A 20,253-nucleotide genomic window follows, 5' to 3' on the forward strand; every position below is an offset into this window, starting at 1 on the left:
AATAGATAAATTATATTATCATTTAGGGATTAAAGCATGTCCACTAATTTCATAAACAGATATACCATGGACGTTCATTGAATGTCTGAAGAATGTAAAACGGATCATCTGTGGATATCCTCAATATCCTTAATGGTCATCTTATGGATGTCCTTCGGATATTTGTGTGCTGTCTGGGATATGGTTTCGTAAAAATTAAAACAATATACATACACACACATACATACTATTGTAACTTAATTAATTTTCATAATATTGTAAAAACATGAGGAAACGTACAATTTTTTTGGAATATCCTAATGGCCAATAAGTTTGTAAAATTTATCAAACTGAAAAGCACTTGACAATGGAATAATATAAAACTTCATCATTAATCTTTTCTTTTCTAGCAGTGCTTTCATCCTTAAATGTTTAAAATTAGAAATATAAAATTAGAAATTAAAAGAACGAAATCAAGAGGTACATTTTACAACTATGTTATTTTTAAAAGGTTTATTTCTGGGAGTTCAAGAAAAGCCGCGGTTCGTATCATGAGCAACCCGACGTACCCAGGTTTACTCGAATTGCCGGCTTAAACGACAAGCGTATCGTGAACATTGCATGCGGCAGTTATCATTTTCTCGCCTTGACTAGCGATGGAAAGGTAAGCAAAAGATTAAACTATCACAATGATAACGATAATAATCATTCTCTCTAAGCTAAACAATTGTTTGTAATTTAGGTGTATGCTTGGGAAGACAATATTTATATACCGAAAACTAATGAAAACATAACTACTTTTGATGGTAGTGTGAGACAAATAAAACATGGATTGGAGAAGAAGAATGTTGTTTATATCGCGTGTGGTCATAAATTCAATATGGTTATAACTGACGAAAACAAACTATACGGTTGGGGCCAAAACGATGACGGACAGATATCATTCGACCGGACGCAAAAATATTACAAATATCCACGCGAAATTACCACATTCTCGGATAAGATAGGTAAATTTTTTAAAAATTTATGTCTGAGATTTGGTCTCTAAGAATATCACAGTATCGAACATCTTCATGGGAGATTGATGTTTTAGTTAAGATGGTCTGTGGATTCGACCATACGTTGGCGCTCACAAATAAAGGAGAGATCTATGCCTGGGGCAGTAACAATGAGGGCCAAGTGGGAGTAAATAACAACTTGAAATCCTCCGATATGATCGTGGTAATTCATGAATGAAAATTAAAAAACTTCTTAATATAGTCGCCATGCGTTGAGTGGAACGAGAAATGATACAATAAAAAATGATATAATCAGCAGGTGAACGTGCCTCAAATGGGGAAGGTTTTGAATGTTGATGCCTATGGTCTGATGAGCGTTGCCGTCGGCTATGATAGGACCATCTATGTATGGGGTTGGTACTTCTGGCAAAAGATTACCCAACCTTGTCCCACGAAATTTTCAAGAATTTTTGATGTGTTTTTGCACAGTATGTGGAGACGCCTGAACAAGCCGTTGATTATGCATGATTCTTTACACACTATGCGAATTACGAATAATTACAATTACAAGTATACTGAAGAAGTGTTACATATATTTGAATCCTTAGAAGCAGCATTTGATGATCCGGTATGTTTCATATTATTGTTTTGTATGTACTTTCTTGCATTATATATAGTAAAATTAAGTATATATAATACATATTTTTATATTAGCTTGGTTGGTTGGTATAAAAAATATAGGGATTTGTAAGAGATTTGTAGAATTTTGTAAGGAAGAATTGGAAAATTCTTTTCTATATAGAAAAAAATAAATTGCAATCGTTAATGATTGCTTTGATTAGGACTTCAGGTCTCATGCCAGTCATATATTGAAATATAAGTGTGTGTGTGTGTGTGTGTATATTGATAATTAAGTATTACATATTGAATGAAAAGTGAAAAGTAAAAAGTTATGTATTTTTTATGATAATTTTTATATTAATCTAATATTATTAAATTATTCAATAAATTTTGTCCTTTAGTTGACGAGCGATTTTACCATACAAGTCGAAGGACGACCTATTTATGTTCACAAGGCTATCCTTAAGATTCGTTGTCAGTATTTTAAAACCATGTTTCAACATGATTGGATTGAAAATATTCAAAGGTAAACTTTGAAAAAAAACTGGTACTCATTCAGAATTTCTCAATTTTGGTTACGTAATGACAAACATTGTTTTTGGACAGCATATCAGATTCAGTGTACAAGGTATCAGAGAAATTTTCTTACGTCGTTTATAAAGCCTTTTTGAAATATTTATATTCCGGCATAATCGATGTACCGTCGGAGAACGCATTAGGTAATTGAAACAGTAAACGTAAATTATCACAAACTTACAATTCAGAAACTGAAATGACACTTTATTACAGAACTTATGGAATTGGCCGACATGTATTGTGAAACCAATCTTAAAAAAGATTGCAGTCGGATAATGAAGCAAACCATCACTGCGTCAAATGTAGCATTCTTCTACAATAAAGCGATCGAATATAATGCTAAGGTAAGTACTACAATTCAGATTTAATCGCTATTAATGTTGGAATTCATTAATTGCAATGTATTTATTCATGTGTACAATATATCGTTGAATATCATGTGAATTTTAGGAACTCGAGGAGTTCTGCTTTCAGTTTGCTTTGCGTCACATGACAGCTAACACATTATCGGAAGATTATAATAAATTAGATATGAGTACTCAGGCTAAGTATACACACAGAGCAGCGATAGAAAATGACGTTACTATCACGCCATCGACATTCTATTCCCCGAATAAAAATGTAGAGAAGAGAAATTCAGAAACTACAACTAAAAGAAAGTAAGTTCGGCGGTCTTGTTTTTCTCTTTCTTTCTATACAAGTCGCTGCTGAGCGATAATAATGTTGAAATAATCGCAGATGGTAAAGTAATGGGTAAAGACAAGAACCGTGCGGTGACATAAAATACAATTAATTCAAAATAATGTGAATGAGCAGGTAACTAAACTTAAACCAATTATTTGTAGTGAGATGCAAAAATGTAACAAGAGAAACTTGCAATGCATTCTAGCGGAGAAGATAACGTCAATGGATCTTAAAAATTGGCCGTTCTTTCATCTGCTAAAGTCGGAATTTATCCCAAAAATTCACATGGTTATGCTATATGGTAAAATTGACCATTTTTCATTATATTGTCTTTTTGCTATTTAATATTCTTACTTATATATTTTTATATATATTATATATTATAATATTTTGAAGATTTCTATGGTACTAGAGCTATAATTGTGACAAAGGACAAGAATGTCTACAGCTTAGATTATAAAGAGAATTATTTAAAGACTGGTGACACACATACTGCTCTCTCTTTGAAACAAATAAAAGAATTGTGTGGAAAAAACATAAAGACCTTTGCACACAGATATAATTTTATCCTGGCACTTACAGAAGAGGGAGAGGTATGTCAGCATTCATATTCCTTGAATAAATAAAATTGATATTAGGTTTTATATCATCCCTAAAATGAACCCTTTTCTTACGGTACAAGTGAAAAGGAAAATTATTACATATAGACATGTGTGTGAAATCATAATAAAATATAAGTAGATAAATTATAATTAAGGATATATATTAAATAAATAAATTGCTTTGATTAGAAGAACAAATACTTAGCCATAACATTTTTTTCAACATGCAAATATTTTTAATATTAATATGTGAAAGATTGTAATGATGTAATTTTTATTTTCTTAATAAGAAAAATTACGAAATTAATTTTGAAAATATCTCTAATGGATATAGAAAAGCAGACATTGCAGCACCTAATTTTTAATTTTTTACATTCAATCTGGTTGTAAAAATGAAAGCATTACATATACACACACTTAGTTTCGTAATATTTTAAAAATGTGAGAAAAGAATTTAAATTCTTTTACATGTACGAACATGACCAATTAATTTATATAAATTTATCATGTTGAAAAGTACTTAGGATGAAATAATGTCAAACTGAATTTTATGTCAAGTTTTTTCAAGTAATGCTTTCATACTTAAATATTCTAAATGTGATTCAGTAAATCAGTTAAAAAATATATTACAGCTATGCTACTTTTGAAAGGTTTATTTTAGCAAAATCGCGAGTGACATCTATTCCAATGATAAGTTTTCTGTATTCACGTTTATACGAGTCGCCGACTTAAGCGACAAGCGTATCGTGGACATCGGATGCGGACGGGATCATGGTCTCGCTCTGACTAGCGATGGAAAGGTAAATAAAAGACTAAACTATCACAATGATAACGATAATAATCATTCTCATAAACTAAACAATTGTTTGTTATTTAGGTGTATGAATGGGGAAAAGAGAATTGGGAAGAAAATTATTCGAAAGAAAGTGATTCGGAAGAAATTGATTGGGAAGAAAATGATAGTCAGGTTAGTAACGAAAACACAGCTCATTTTAATGTGCCGTGGCAGGTGAAACATGAATTGGAGAAAAAGAAAGTTGTCCTTATCGTTTGTGGTGAAACCTTCAACATAGTTGTAACTGACGAAAATACAATATACGGTTGGGGCGATAACAGGAGCGGCCAGATTTCAATCGCCCGGCAGCAAAAATATTACAAATTCCCACGCGAAATTCTCACAGTCTCGGATAAAATAGGTAAATTTTTTTTAAATTTATTTGTGACATTTCGTCTCTAAGAATGTTACATTATCGAATATCTTCATGGGAGATTGACGTTTTAGTTAAGGTAGTCTGCGGACGCACTCATGTGTTGGCGCTCACAAATAAAGGAGAAGTCTATGCCTGGGGCGATAACAGCAGTGGGCAAGTGGGAGTAAATAAAAACGGGATCTCCGCTCCGACCGTGGTAACTCATGAATTATTAATAAAAAACTTTTTAATAATTGCTATGATGAGTGGAATGATGAACAGAATAATGAGAAAAGATATGATCGACAGGTGAACGTCCCCGAGATGGGAAAGATTTTGGATATCGCTGCTTGTGATGACTTCAGCGTTGCCGTTGGCTATGATAGGATTATCTATGTGTGGGGTTTCTTTTATTTCGAAAAAATTACTATTCCGTTTCCTACCAAGTGTTCGAACATTCATGACGTGTTTGCGCACAGTAGGTGGAGAAGCGTGCACAATTCATTGATTGTGTTTACGAATAATTTCAAGTATGTTAAAGAAGTATTGAATATATTGGAGTCTCTAAAAGCAATATTTGATGATCCGGTATGTTTCATTATTATTCTATATGCATTCCTTTTATTTTAGCATAAAACTATATGTGATACATATTTACATTTTAATTTGGTTGTTATAGAGAATAGAGATTTTTTTATAAGAGATTTGTAGATTTTGTAAAAAAGAATTAGGGAAAGTTCTTTTTTATACTAGACAAAATAAATTGCAATCGTTAATGATTGTTTTGATTAAAACTTCTGTTCTGAATCCAGTCCTATATTGAATTATATTATTAAAAGTTAAAAATTACCTATTTTTATGATAATTTTTATATTAATCTTATATTATTATTTAATAATTTGTTCTTCAGTTGACGAGTGATCTTACCATACGAGTCGAAGGACGACCTATTTATGTTCACAAGGCTATCCTTAGGATTCGTTGTCAGTATTTTAAAAACATGTTTCAACATGATTGGGCTGAAAAAATTCAAAGGTAAACATTTAGAAAAGGAGGCTGGTATTTTTATTGAGAATTTTTCAACTTTGGTTATTACATAATGCCATATGTTGCTTTTTAACAGTACATCGGATTCATCACCAGTATACACCGTATCAGATAAATTTTCTTACATCGTTTATAAAGCCTTTTTGAAATATTTATATTCCGGCACAATCGATTTACCTTCTAAAAACGCATTAGGTATTTGAAATTGTAAACGTAAATTATCACAAACTTAGAATTCAGAAACTGAAATGACACTTTATTACAGAACTTATGGAATTGGCCAAAATGTATTGTGAAACCAATCTTATAAAAGATTGCAGTCAGAAAATAAAGAAGGTCATCACTGTGTCAAATGTAGCCTTCTTCTACAATAAGGCGATCGAATACAATGCTAAGGTGAGTATCACAGTTTGGAGTTAATTACTATTAATGTTGAAATGTATTAATTGCAATGTATTTATTTATGTGTGTACAATATATCATCGAATAACATATGAATTACAGGAGCTCGAGGAATTCTGCTACCAGTTTGCTCTGCGTCACATGAAAGCTGTAGTCCTATCGGAAGAGTTTATTAAGTTAGACACAAGTACAAAGGATAATTTTATGCGCAGAGCAGCTAAAGGAAATATTTTCAGTATATGATTCTTTTAACAAAAGTTTCGAACTAAATCGCAGATCGTTTTTTTATTTGTATGAATGAACATGAATCAATGAAGCTATACATGTCCAATAAACCTTGTTCCAGTTACCATTCCATAATTTAACATAATATTACGTAATATAAATATACAATATATAATTTTATCTATCAATTTTATTTATCAATCGAGATATTTATAAAATTGATTCAATTCTTGAATAATAAATTTGATAAAAAGAAATAAGAAATTTTATTTCTCATAAAAAAATTTTTTTTCTTTCACTAGTGTTTTTTATCAAAAAGTGAAAAGTAGAAGAATCACTAAAAATATTAAAATCCATCGAGATTATAAAAGACAGGGAAAAATAAGGTATCTATGCATATAAAACAGGCTTACCTTTTAAAAAGTTTTTAGGTCTACCTTTTTTAAAGTAACTCGTTACCGTTACTCGTTACCGTTATTGGTTACTTATTTTTAAAAGTAACTAGTTACCGTTACTTTAAAAGTAACGATTCGTTACTTTTCCCATTACTTTTAATGTTAAAGCAAGATAGAATTAAATAAAAAATTTACTTTGATAATATTTTTTATTCAAATATTAATAAAAGCAAGAAATTTTTTAATTTAAATTTACAAAACCGTAAAATCTAAAGAGATATAGATTTTAAAGCACTTAACATGTAACTTCACATGTAAATAAAAACATTTTAATTTCCATTAAATTTATAAGTACAGCTAAATTTACATTCTTTTTGTGCTGTCGTCCGATATTACGTCAAACTTAAAAGCTGACTAATCACGTCTATTCCTCGAGAAGAATGGAATACTGTGATTGACCAATGATGTCATTAATCGCTCTCAGAGGTGTCTGTGAAGCTGGCACGACAAATTACGAATTTCAAAAAAATACTAAGAGTTCTAATAGTACTTTTCATAGTTCTACAGTTTCTGATAAAAATTAAAAAGAGTTCCGCATTCCTTATATTAAAAAATCGAATTCAGCCTGTCTATGCAATTTTAAATCGATATTCTAAAAATTAATAATTTTTTATGAATTTTTAATGTTCTTGACCAGCATGACATTTAGTGAAAATGTGTCGTGCTGATGATTTTCCTTAGTTTTAACGGCAGTTCTGGACAGTTCTATAAAAGTTGTATCCTTTAGAAACATTTTTACGCAGACCGTTTACTATTTTATAAATAATTATTTAAAAAATAGTAATCGGTCGGAACTCTGCGTAAAAAATGTTTCTAAAGAATAGAACTTTTATAGAACTGTCCAGAACTGCCGTTAAAACTACGGAAAATCATCAGCACAACACATTTTTACTAACAAAAGTATCGTGCTGGTCGAGGACATTAAAAATTCAAAAAAAATTATTAATTATTGAAATATTGGTCTGAAATTGCATATATAGGCTGAACTATAGCAGAACTATCGGGAACTCTTGCTCAAAATAATAATATTCAACGCGTTTTGGTACATTAGAGGGAAGAGTGTCGTGCTAGATTCGCGAAATTAGCACATTTTTCGATTTCCATTTTTTAATATAAAGAATGCAAAACTCTTTTTAATTTTTATCGGGAACTGTAGAACTATGAAAAGTGTTATGAGAACTCTTAGTATTTATTTGAAATTCGTAAATTGTCGTGCCAGCTTCACAGACACCTCTCACAGCAATAAATTTCATTCGAAGTATTATCGAATTTTATATAAATGTCGGTCGACGAAAATTGAATATGACAGAAATACGATGTCATAAGTATTTTCAAAATATAAAAAGTAACGGTAAAAGTAACTGTTAAATTCGTTATCGTTACTAAAAAGATGTAACTATAACGGTAACGGCGTTACAAGTAACGCGTTACTTCCCAACCCTGCGTAAAAGTGATGGTCTAATATCACAGATTCTTGACGTCATAACATGTACTGCATTTTGACGCCATAAAATGTACCATATTTTGATGTTCCTTTTCTTAGCATAATAATGTATTTAATAGCGTTGTCGAATAAAGCAGATTAACCGATTCGAGAATCTCATTGAACAATTATAGCCATTCTATTCTTCAGAAGAATCTTGGATCGATTAAATTGCTTTATTCGAAAAAGCTGGAAAATGTAAATACGATAAGAAAATGGGTCACAAGTTTTATATTTGTTATTATTATTTTACTTAAACATGAATAAAAAAACTCACTTCTAATATCATATAAAATTTTAACAAATAATGTCTTTCGTTTTGTATATGCAATTAAGAAATTAAATTAGAGGATTTAATTCATATATAAATACTAACAGTAACATATACATATATATATTACATATATTTTTTCAGTTTAATGTGGTAACAAATCACATGCGAAGTACGCACGTTTCTGCCCGCAAGTTTCTCAAGTTAGATATTTCTCTGTTGATTTCTGCATATATATTTTTACATGTGCGCATTCGTTATTCGTAGAAAAATATTCACTCGGGCGAAATTCTTAATCTTTACGAAGAAGTAAACGAAACTCGTCGATTATAAGTTTTTATACATTACCTTCCACTCTTGCAGATAAAGAATAGCATTTTTTGTACCACGTGGCACCCGATTGATCCCGTCGTCAATTGGATAATTCAAAATAGGTCTTTCTGATTGGTCAATAGTTGCTATCCTAAGCACGGACCGATATGATTAGCTGTAGTCAATCGTAACGTGGTCAAACGGGACGTTCGCACCACGTGGTTACATCGTGGTCTCACTAAGGTTGTAACATTCGACAAGGGAGGAACTGTGAAGAACACGTGGTGCGGAGGATTAGTTTTTCATCCATTTTCAATTATTTTTATTATTGTGTGAGTGCGTTTTGATTTGATCTTTCGGCGAAGAAAGTAATAAGTGCATTTCGAATGTGTTCTGTTTGAGAGAATAAGAAGAAAAAAAGGCATTTTTCAACCACTGTCGATACAAAGTCGCGTTTGTATCATGTCGATTTCATCGAGAAAATTCTGTTCTCCGGAAGATATAAAGAAGAGAAATTCAGAAACAACAACTAACGAAAAAGAGTAAGTATAGCTTTGTTTGTCTCTTACTTTTCATACACGTTATTGCCAAGCGATGTCGAAATAATCGCAGATGCCGGCAAGATAATAGGAAACCCGACAAAAACAGTACGTGAAATCCACGTTATTACCACGTAGACTAATATCGTTGAATCCACGTGGATATTCGAGTGGATAATCCGCTCAAAAACGGTACTAGAATCTACGTTGAATCTATGTGAAAATTTCATGAACTTTCGAGACATATTATTTTCTTCATTTTTGATAAGTGAATATCTTGGACATTTATAAAAGTATATAAATACATACACTCGGCCATAAGAATAATTTTATTTTTATTTATATTTTATTTTTAATATACGCAATATATAAATAGGCTATCTCCCATTTATCCGTTTAATTTCAAATAATCTGTTCCATATTCTGAATTCCAACAAGCGATCAAACAAATTAAACAAATTATTTTAAATTAAACCAGTTTATTAAATTATACTGACTAAAGGACCATCTACAATGAAAATAATGTCGGTGGAGTAAAGCGTAAGACTAGGAGTAATGCGAAATGGAAAAGAACCATTCGCTTACGCCTTTCTTCACCGTCCACTTCACCAATATTATTTCCATCGTAGACGGTCCTTAAAAGAAAAAATAAACTTCGGACCGTGTTAGTATCAGTTCTTTATATACACTTTATGACGAAAAGTTGAATACGAGTTAGCTAATTTGATGCAGCGCCGCATAGCGGCAAAGCGAGGAAGCATATTCTATATACATATGTACTATTACATATTTAGAAACATACAGATATAATCATTTTTTTAGCAAACTTTTTTATCTTTCTGAAAGATTTCAGAAATATTGCAAATACAATATTATATAAAATATAAATATTATAATATTATAATATAATTATAAAAAACATGATGCAGGTATATTTCTGAAATATTTCAGATACAAAATTATAATTGAAAAATTTTAATAAAATATCTTTTAACATTACAATATTACCGAGTCGTTGAATGATTAATCATAATTTCAATAGAAATATCCACATGAAATCTACATTGATATTTCGAGAATAAAGTACCTCGATGTAATAATGAAAAAAGAAAGTTGTATCCACGTAGATAATTCGTGGATAAATCTGCATCCACGTAAGCCACGTAAAATATGTGGATTCGACGAGGATGTGACGTAACTGTTTTTGTCGAGTAAAAACAAAAAGCGTCCGATAACATGAAGTATAATTAATTCAAATCAAAGTAAATAAGCAACTAAACTGAAAGTTATCAATCATTTATAGAGAGATGCAGAAATATGAGAAGAGAATCTTGCAATGCGTTTTAGCGGAAAAGATAATTCCAAAGGATCTTAAACATTGGCCGTGCTTTCATCTGCTAAAGCCGGAATTTATCCCACAAATTCACATGGTTACGGTATATGGTAAATTTGTCATTTTTTATTATATTGTCTTTTTCGCTATGTAATATTGTTACGTATATATTTTTATATTATAAATCATAATATTTTGAAGATGACTGTGGTCATAGAGCTATAATTGTGACGAAGGACAAGAATGTGTATAGTTTAGGTTATAGTGAAGATGATTGTTCGGATACTAGTAACAGACATATTGTTCCCGACTTAAAAAAGATAGAAGAATTGTGCGGAAAAAACATAAAGACTTTTGCTTGCGGCTTGTATTTCATCCTGACCCTTACAGAAGAGGGAGAGGTATATCAAAGAGTTCATATTTTTCGAAAGTGCCTTGATGGCATATTTCTGGGAATAAATTTAACTTGCTCGAAAGATAAGATTGATATAGAATGAAGTTTTATAGATTTCTGAATTGTGAACGTTTCTTCGGAAACAAGTGGAAATGAAAATTTATACATATATGCATGTTTGTGTAATCATAATAAAATATACTATATAAAAATAGGAAGATAAATTAATTAAAATTTATATTAAGTAAATAAATTGCTTTGATTAGAAGTATAGATATTTGGCCATAATAGTTATTTCAGCATAGAAATATTTTTAAAATTAAGATATTTAAAATTAAATCATGGGATGTGAAAGAAAAAATTTATAATGATGAAACTTTTATTTTCTTAATAAGAGAACAAATATGATAATAAAAATTTGAAAATATCTTATTAACGAAGAACTTTTTTTGGTCAGCGAGCGACTTTTCAGGGGTTCCTTCATGGCAATCGGCATTGCATCCATCGAATGAGATACCAACATCGCTCTGGAGTCGCATATCACTGTGTTAAAAAGCAGCATTAGGTGTGGGGTTTGGATAGCTCAGTGGTCTAGAGCAGTTGCCCGGAGAGCGAAAGACTCGGGTTCGATTCCCGATCCAGCCACTTGCGCCTCATATTTTTCTAGTCCGCGAATATTGTTTTCTAGCAATTATTCGTTGGGCTGATAAATGTGTGAATGCTCTCTCCACAGGATATGCATCGATGCCGTTGCCACGGATGGATTCTGTCGCTCGTTGATCAAATGGGCGTATAGACACGTCCGACCTCCTCCCACATACATCCCTATCTTTTCTGGATGTAACATGTACATTCAAACAATAACAATGTATCATTCTAAATATAAAATGAGATTCAAAGAATCAAAAAATGCATTACAACTATACTATTTTTAAAAGGTATACTTCTGAAAATTTGGTAAACGCAGATTCACTGACAAATGGCCTATCAAGTCTCCATCTATTCGAGTTTCCGGCTTTAACAAGAAACGTATCGTGGACATATCTGCTGAACAAGGAAAAACAAAGATTGCAGAACATTTTTAATTCTTTATCCTTTCAATCTGGTTACGTAAAAATTAAAACAATATACATACACACACATACATACAATTGTAACTTTATTAATTTTCATAATATTTTAAAAATATGAGAAAATGTACAATTTTATTGGAATATCAAAATGGCCAATAAGTTTATACAAATTTATCAAATTGAAAAGCACTTGACAATGGAATAATATAAAACTTCATCATTAATCTTTTCTTTTCTAGCAATGCTTCCATCCTTAAATGTTTAACATTATAAATATAAAATTAGAGATTCAAAAAATGAAATCAAGAAGTACATTTTACATTTTATGTTATTTTTAAAAGGTTTATTTCTGGGAGTTCAAGAAACGCAAATCGAATGTTAAAAAACGCGAATCGCCTGTTCGAATCCATAGCTTAAGCAACAAACGTGTCGTGGACATTGCATGCGGCAGTTATCATTTTCTCGCTCTGACTAGCGATGGAGAGGTAAGCAAAAGATTAAATGATAACGATAATAATCATTCTTATAAACTAAACAATTGTTTCTAATATAGGTGTATACTTGGGGAGACAATATTTATATGCAGGATGGTAATAAAGACACAGCCATTTTTGATGGTAGTGTGAGACAAGTAAAACATGGATTGGAGAAGGAGAATGTTGTTCATATCGCGTGTGGTCATAAATTCAATATGGTCATAACTGACGAAAACAAACTATACGGTTGGGGCGATAACAAGCTCGGCCAGATTTCATTTGTCCGGGCGAAAAAATATTACAAATATCCACGCGAAATTACCACATTCTCGGATAAAATAGGTAAATTTTTTAAAAATTTATGTCTGACATTTGATCTCTAAGAATATCACAGTATCGAACATCTTCATGTGAGATTGATGTTTTAGTTAAGATGGTCTGCGGAGATCAGCATACGTTGGCGCTCACAAATAAAGGAGAGATCTATGCCTGGGGCAATAACAGTTGTGGACAAATGGGCGTAAATAACAATTTGAAATCTTCCGATCCGACCGTGGTAACTCATGAATGAAAATTAAAAAACTTTTTAATAAGCGCCATGCGCTGAGAACGAGAAATGATACAATAAAAAATGATACAATCAACAGGTGAACGTGCCTCAAATGGGAAAGGTTTTGAATGTGGACGCTTATGCTCACATGAGCGTTGCCGTCGGCTATGATAGGACTATTTATGTATGGGGTGAATACTTCGATCAAAGTATTACTCAACCTTTTCGCACAAAGTTTTCGAGGATTTTTGACGCGTTTGCGCACAGTCTCTGGAGACGCATGCACAAGCCATTGATTGTGCATGATTCTGTACACACTGTGCGAATTACGAATAATTACAAATATATTGAAGAAGTATTAAATATATTAGAATCCCTAGGTGCAGCATTTGATGATCCGGTATGTTTCATATTATTGTTCTGTATGTACTTTTTGCATTACATATATATATATATATATATATATATACATATATATATATATATATATATACACATGTATATGTATATATATATATATGTATATATAAAGTGACCAATGTGAATATTAGCTAAAGTTGAAGAGCTATGAAAAAACTTTTATACCAAAAGATGTTTGACACAGAGGGGGACATCGTATGGTACAAACGATATTTTTATAGATGAAGGCATTAAGGAGATTTCAAGATCAACTTAATTTTTTTAAATGGAACCCCCTATTTTTTATTACATAGCTCATCTCTAGAGCTTCCTAAAACACTATAACCAAGTTAGTTTTCATTAAGTATTTTCCGAGTTATGAGGCTTGAAATCATTTCTTAATTTTACATAAACCGTAAAATATTTTGTAAAATATTCATTTTTCGATTATCTTACCTTAATACTTTTATGTACAAAATGATGAGAGAAATCAATTGGTGTAAAGAAAACACATAGTTGTTTCGAAGAAAAAATATGTAATTTGCAATTAATAATTACATATTTTTTCTTAAAAATAACTATGTGTTTTCTTTACACCAATTGATTCCTCTCATTATTTTGTACATAAAAATATTAAGGTAAGATAATCGAAAAATGAATTTTTTACAAGATATTTTACGGTTTATGTAAAATTAAGAAATGATTTCAAGCCTCATAACTCGGAAAATTCTTAATGAAAACTAACTTGGTTATAGTGTTTTAGGAAGCTCTAGAGATGAGCTACAAGAATATGTAATAAAAAATAGGGGGTTCCATTTAAAAAAATTAAGTTGATCTTGAAATCTCCTTAATGCCTTCATCTATAAAAATATCGTTTGTACCATACGATGTCCCCCTCTGTGTCAAATATCTTTTGGTATAAAAATTTTTTTATAGCTCTTCAAATTTAGCTAATATTCACATCGGTCACTTTATATGAATCACCCTGTATATATATATATATATATATATATATATATATATATATATATATATATATAGTAAAATTAAATATATATAAAACATATTTACATATTAGATTGGTTGATTGGTATAAAAGAATATAGAGATTTGTAGATTTTTGTAAGAAATAATTGAAAAATTTTTTTCTACAGCGTGATGAAAAATTAAGTGCCATAAATTTGTGTAATGAAAGAAGGGACGAATACAAGCATTTTAAGTATGGGAATCATGGGTCGGCGACGTTTCATTACGGCGTGACGGGCGTTTAATTGAATCGTCACAACGTCTGCGATGCAATGATTTTATTCCGTCAATTTGATATGTTTACAATAAATGTTCAAAGTTACGACCGCCAACGTTCCGACAAAAGTCATTGCTTCGTCGCTGTAACTTTTGTCGGAACGTTGGCGGTCGTAACTTTGAACATAATTAAAATGCTTGTATTCGTCCCTTCTTTCATTACATAAATTTATGGCACTTAATTTTTCATCACCCTGTATATAGAAAAAAAAATTGCAATCATTAATGATTGTTTTGACTAAGTAAGACTTTAGATCTCATTCCAGTCATATATTGAATTACAAGTGCGTAGTGCGCGCGCGCGCGTGTGTGTACTGTGCATATATATTGAGCACACTTATGCTTGACTCCAAATTTGTAATATTATTTCATTACTTAGTTCGTTTAAATTTGCGCTGAAGATGACCCAAAAATAGGGTCGAAACGTTCGTAATCCATTCAAATGTATATTTATTATATGTATATTTATTATATGATTGTCTTTTGTACAATAAATAACGGTGTAATAATTTCGACACTAGACTCGCATTGCCACTTATACCAATTTATACTTTTAATTTTATATATATTGAATTAAGTATTGAATTTAATATTATACATAGAACTAAAAGTGAAAAGTAAAAAGTTATGTATTTTTTATGATAATTTTTATATTAATCTAATCTTATTAAATTATTCAATAATTTTTGTCCTATAGTTGACGAGCGATTTTACCATACAAGTCGAAGGACAACCTATTTACGTTCACAAGGTTATTCTTAATATTCGTTGTCAGTATTTCAGAAACATGTTTCACCATGATTGGGCTGAAGATATTCAAAGGTAAACATTTAAAAAGAAAGACTGATATTTTTATTGAGAATTTTTCAACTTTGGTTATTACATAATGCCACATGTTGCTTTTCGACAGTACATCGGATTCATCACCAGTATACACCATACCGGATAAATTTTCTTATATCGTTTATAAAGCCTTCTTGAAATACTTGTATACCGGCACAATCGATTTACCTTTGGAAAAGTCATTAGGTAACTGGAGGGTTGTAAACATTAGAGCTATCATAAATTACAATTCAGAAACTGAAGCGACATTTCATTACAGAGCTTATGGAATTGGCCGATTTGTATTGTGAAACTAATCTTAAAAAAGATTGTAGTCACATAATGAAGCAAACCATTACTGTGTCAAATGTAGCATTCTTGTACAATAAAGCGATCGAGTACAATGCTAAGGCAAGTACTACAATTCAGAGTTAATTGCTATTAATGTTGGAATTCATTAATTGCAATGTATTTATTCATGTGTACGATATATCGTTGAATATCATGTGAATTTTAGGAACTCGAGGAGTTCTGCTTCCAGTTTGCTCTGCGTCACATGATAGCTAACACATTATCGAAAGATTATATTGAATTAGATATGAGTACTGAGGCTAAGTTTATACACAGATCAGCGATACAAAATGATGTTACTATCACGTCGTCGACATTCTATTCTTCGAATAAAAATGTGGAGAAGAGAAATTTAAAAACAACAATTAAAAAAGAGTAAGTTCGACGGTCTTGTTTTCTTCTTCCTTTTTATATTTTTATCGCTGCTGGGCGATAGCGATGTCGAAATAATCGCAGATGTCGACTAGATAATAGATGAAAATAAGAAGCGTGTGATGACATGAATACAATTAATTCAAATCAAAGTGAATGAGTTAACTAAACTTAAAGTTATCAAATTATTTGTAGTGAGATGCAAAAATATGAAAAGAGAATCTTGCAATGCATTCTAGCGGAAAAGATAATTCCAATGGATCTTAAACATTGGCCGTTCTTTCATGTGCTAAAGCCGGAATTTATTGCACAAGTTCATATGGTTATGGTTTATAGTAAGATTTATCTGTTTTTTTTTTCTTTTCATTGTATTGTCTTTTTCATTATGTGATATTATTCCTTATGCCATGAAAATAGATGACTGTGGTAATGGAGCTATAATTGCGACGAAGGACAAGAATGTCTACAGCTTAGATTATAAAGAGGAGCATTTAAAGACTGATGACCTACACACTGCTCTCTATTTAAGAGAAATAAAAGAATTGTGTGGAAAAAACATAAAGACTTTTGCACACAGCGATAGCTTTATCCTGGCACTTACAGAAGAGGGAGAGGTATATCAGAGCTTTATATATTTCTTGAATGAATAAAATTGATATTAGGTGGTTTTATATCATCCCTAAAGCATGAACTTTTCTACGGGAACAAGTAAAAATGAAAATTATTACATATACACATGTGTGTGAAATCATAATAAAATATAAGTAGATAAATTATAATTAAGAATATATATTAAGTATATATTATAAATTGCTTTGATTAGAAGAACAGTTATTTGGCCATAATATTTATTTCAACATGCAAATATTTTTAAAATTAATATGTGAAAGATTGTAATGATGTAATTTTTATTTTCTTAATAAGATAAAAATTACGAAAATAATTTGAAAAATATCTCTAATGGACATAGAAAACCAGATATTGCAGCACCTAATTTTTAATTCTTTACATTCAATATTGTTGTAAAAATTAAAGCAATACATACACACACACACACACACATTTAGTTTCTAATATTTTAAAAATGCGAGAAAACTTTTAATTCTTTTACATGTATCAACATGGCCAATGAATTTATGTAAATTTATCATGTTGAAAAGTACTTAGGATGAAATAATATCAAACTTTATCATGAATTTTTTGTCAAGTCTTTTCAAGGGTTTTCATACTTAAATATTCTAAATGTGATTCAGAAAATCAGATCAAAAAATGTATAACAGCTATGCTATTTTTAAAAGGTTTATTTCTGCGAAATCGCGGAAAAGACCATTTTCAGTCGTAAGATTCCTTACGTATCCACGTTTATTCGAATCGCCGACTTAAGCGACAAGCGTATCGTGGACATCGGATGCGGAGAGTGTCATGCTCTCGCTCTGACTAGCGATGGAGAGGTAAGTAAAAGATTAAACTATCACAATGATAACGCTAATAATCATTCTCATAAACTAAACAATTGTTTGTTGTTTAGGTGTATGCTTGGAAAAATAAAGATTTGAAAAAAAATTTGGTAGATTTGGTAGAAAATGATTCGGAAGAAAGTGATTCGGAAGAAAGTGATTCGACAGAAAGTGATTCGACAGAAAGTGATTCGGAAGAAAGTGATTGGGAAGAAAATGATTCGGAAGAAAGTGAGTGGGAAGAAAATGATAGTCAGGTTGATAACGAAAACAAAGCTCATTTTAGTGTGCCGAGACAGGTGAAACACGAATTGGAGAATAAGAAAGTTGTCCATATCGCGTGTGGTTCATATTTCAACATAGTTGTAACTGACGAAAATACAATATACGGTTGGAAATATAATGATGGCTGGATTTCAATCCGGCCGCAAAATTATTGCAAATACCCACACGAAATTATCAAAATCTCGGATAAAATAGGTAAATTTTTTTAAAATTCATGTCTGAGATTTGATCTCTAAGAATGTTACAGTATCGAACATCTTCATGAGAGATTAACGTTTTAGTTAAGGTGGTCTGCGGAGACAACCATGCGTTGGCGCTCACAAATAAAGGAGAAATCTATACCTGGGGCGATAACAGTCGTGGACAAGTGGGAGTAAATAACAACGGGACCTCCCGTCCGACCGTGGTAACTCATGAATTATTAATAAAAATCTTTTAATAATTGCTATGATGAGTGGAACGAGGAACAGAATAATGAGGAAAGATATGATCGACAGGTGAACGTCCCCGAGATGGGAAAGGTTTTGGATATCGCTGCTTATGGTGACTCGAGCGTTGCCATTGGCTATGATAGGATTATCTATGTGTGGGGTGACTTTCATTATGTATGTCGTACTATCCCGTTTCCTACGAAGTTTTCAAAGATTCATGAGGTGTCTGCGCACAGTCTGCAGACATCCATACTTAAACCATTGATTGTATTAACGAATAATTTCAATTATGTTGAAGAAGCATTGAATATATTGGAGGCTCTAAGAGCAATATTTGATGATCCGGTACGTTTCATTATTATTCTGTATGCATTTTTTTTATTTTATGGCATAAAGCTATACGTGATACATATTTTCATTTTGATTTGGTTGTTATAATAAAGAATAGAGATTTAAAAGGGATTTGTAGATTTTGTATAAAAGAATTAGGGGAACTTTTTTCTACTAGAAAAAATAAATTGCAATGATTACTTTGATAATGATTGCTTTGAACTTTGTTAATGATTGCTTTGATTAAAACTTCTAGTCTCGTTCCAATCCTATATTGAATTATAATATTAAAAGTAAAAAATTACCTATTTTTATGATAATTTTTATATTAATCTAATTATTTTAATAATATTATTATTTAATAATTTGTTCTTCAGTTGACGAGTGATCTTACCATACGAGTCGAAGGACGACCTATTTATGTTCACAAGGCTTTCCTTAGGATTCGTTGTCAGTATTTTAAAAACATGTTTCAACATGATTGGATTGAAAATACTCAAAGGTAAACTTTGAAAAAAAACTGGTTCTCTTATACAGAGTTTCTCAATTTTGGTTACGTAATGACAAACATTGTTTTTTGACAGCATATCGGATTCAGTGTACACGATATCAGAGAAATTTTCTTACGTCGTTTATAAAGCCTTTTTGATATATTTATATTCCGGCATAATCGATTTACCTTCGGAGAACGCATTAGGTAATTGAAATTGTAAACGTAAATTATCACAAACTTACAATTCAGAAACTGAAACGACACTTTATTTCAGAACTTATGGAATTGGCCGACATGTATTGTGAAACCAATCTTGTAAAAGATTGCAGTCAGAAAATAAAGAAGGTCATCACTGTGTCAAATGTAGCCTTCTTCTACAATAAGGCGATCGAATACAATGCTAAGGTAAGTATCACAGTTTGGAGTTAATTACTATTACTGTTGGAATTTATTAATTGCAATGTATTTATTTATGTGTGTAAAATATATCATCGAATAACATGTGAATTACAGGAACTCGAGGAATTCTGCTACCAGTTTGCTGTGCATCATATGAAAGCTGTAGTCCTATCGGAGGAGTATATTAAATTAGACACGAGTACAAAGGATAATTTTATGCGCAGAGCAGCTAAAACGAAATACTTTCGGAATATGATTCTTTTGACATAAGTTTCAAACTAAATCGCAGATCGTTTTTTTATTCCTATACATGCATTAATAAAGTTATACATGTCTAATGAATCTTGTTCTATTTACCATTCCATAGTTTAACGTAATGTTACGTAATATAAATATACAATA

General features: G+C 31.0%; 1 protein-coding gene across 1 annotated transcript in view; it reads left to right on the forward strand.

Moving 5' to 3' along the window:
- LOC145969249 (uncharacterized) overlaps positions 1-20,170 on the forward strand; it is a 22,043-nt gene extending 1,873 nt beyond the window's left edge. Inside the window, 38 exon segments of the mRNA XM_083095211.1 lie at positions 491-986; positions 1,073-1,200; positions 1,297-1,605; positions 2,000-2,124; positions 2,205-2,317; positions 2,388-2,518; positions 2,625-2,833; positions 3,020-3,159; positions 3,255-3,451; positions 4,111-4,260; positions 4,338-4,656; positions 4,743-4,867; positions 4,960-5,238; positions 5,561-5,685; positions 5,774-5,892; positions 5,963-6,093; positions 6,202-6,286; positions 9,267-9,387; positions 10,688-10,827; positions 10,919-11,118; positions 12,526-12,669; positions 12,738-13,002; positions 13,089-13,216; positions 13,308-13,610; positions 15,609-15,733; positions 15,822-15,940; positions 16,014-16,144; positions 16,251-16,459; positions 16,652-16,791; positions 16,874-17,070; positions 17,755-17,907; positions 17,985-18,393; positions 18,480-18,604; positions 18,696-18,974; positions 19,337-19,461; positions 19,544-19,656; positions 19,727-19,857; positions 19,966-20,170. Coding sequence (XP_082951337.1) covers positions 491-986; positions 1,073-1,200; positions 1,297-1,605; positions 2,000-2,124; positions 2,205-2,317; positions 2,388-2,518; positions 2,625-2,833; positions 3,020-3,159; positions 3,255-3,451; positions 4,111-4,260; positions 4,338-4,656; positions 4,743-4,867; positions 4,960-5,238; positions 5,561-5,685; positions 5,774-5,892; positions 5,963-6,093; positions 6,202-6,286; positions 9,267-9,387; positions 10,688-10,827; positions 10,919-11,118; positions 12,526-12,669; positions 12,738-13,002; positions 13,089-13,216; positions 13,308-13,610; positions 15,609-15,733; positions 15,822-15,940; positions 16,014-16,144; positions 16,251-16,459; positions 16,652-16,791; positions 16,874-17,070; positions 17,755-17,907; positions 17,985-18,393; positions 18,480-18,604; positions 18,696-18,974; positions 19,337-19,461; positions 19,544-19,656; positions 19,727-19,857; positions 19,966-20,121 — 6,894 coding nt within the window. The 3' untranslated portion in view covers positions 20,122-20,170.
- Positions 20,171-20,253: the final 83 nt, after the last annotated feature.

Source organism: Camponotus vicinus, unplaced genomic scaffold, assembly GCF_025532165.1.
Source record: "Camponotus vicinus isolate PSW18456_S1 unplaced genomic scaffold, iyCamVici1.0 SCAF_3, whole genome shotgun sequence".
Taxonomy (NCBI): domain Eukaryota; kingdom Metazoa; phylum Arthropoda; class Insecta; order Hymenoptera; family Formicidae; genus Camponotus; species Camponotus vicinus.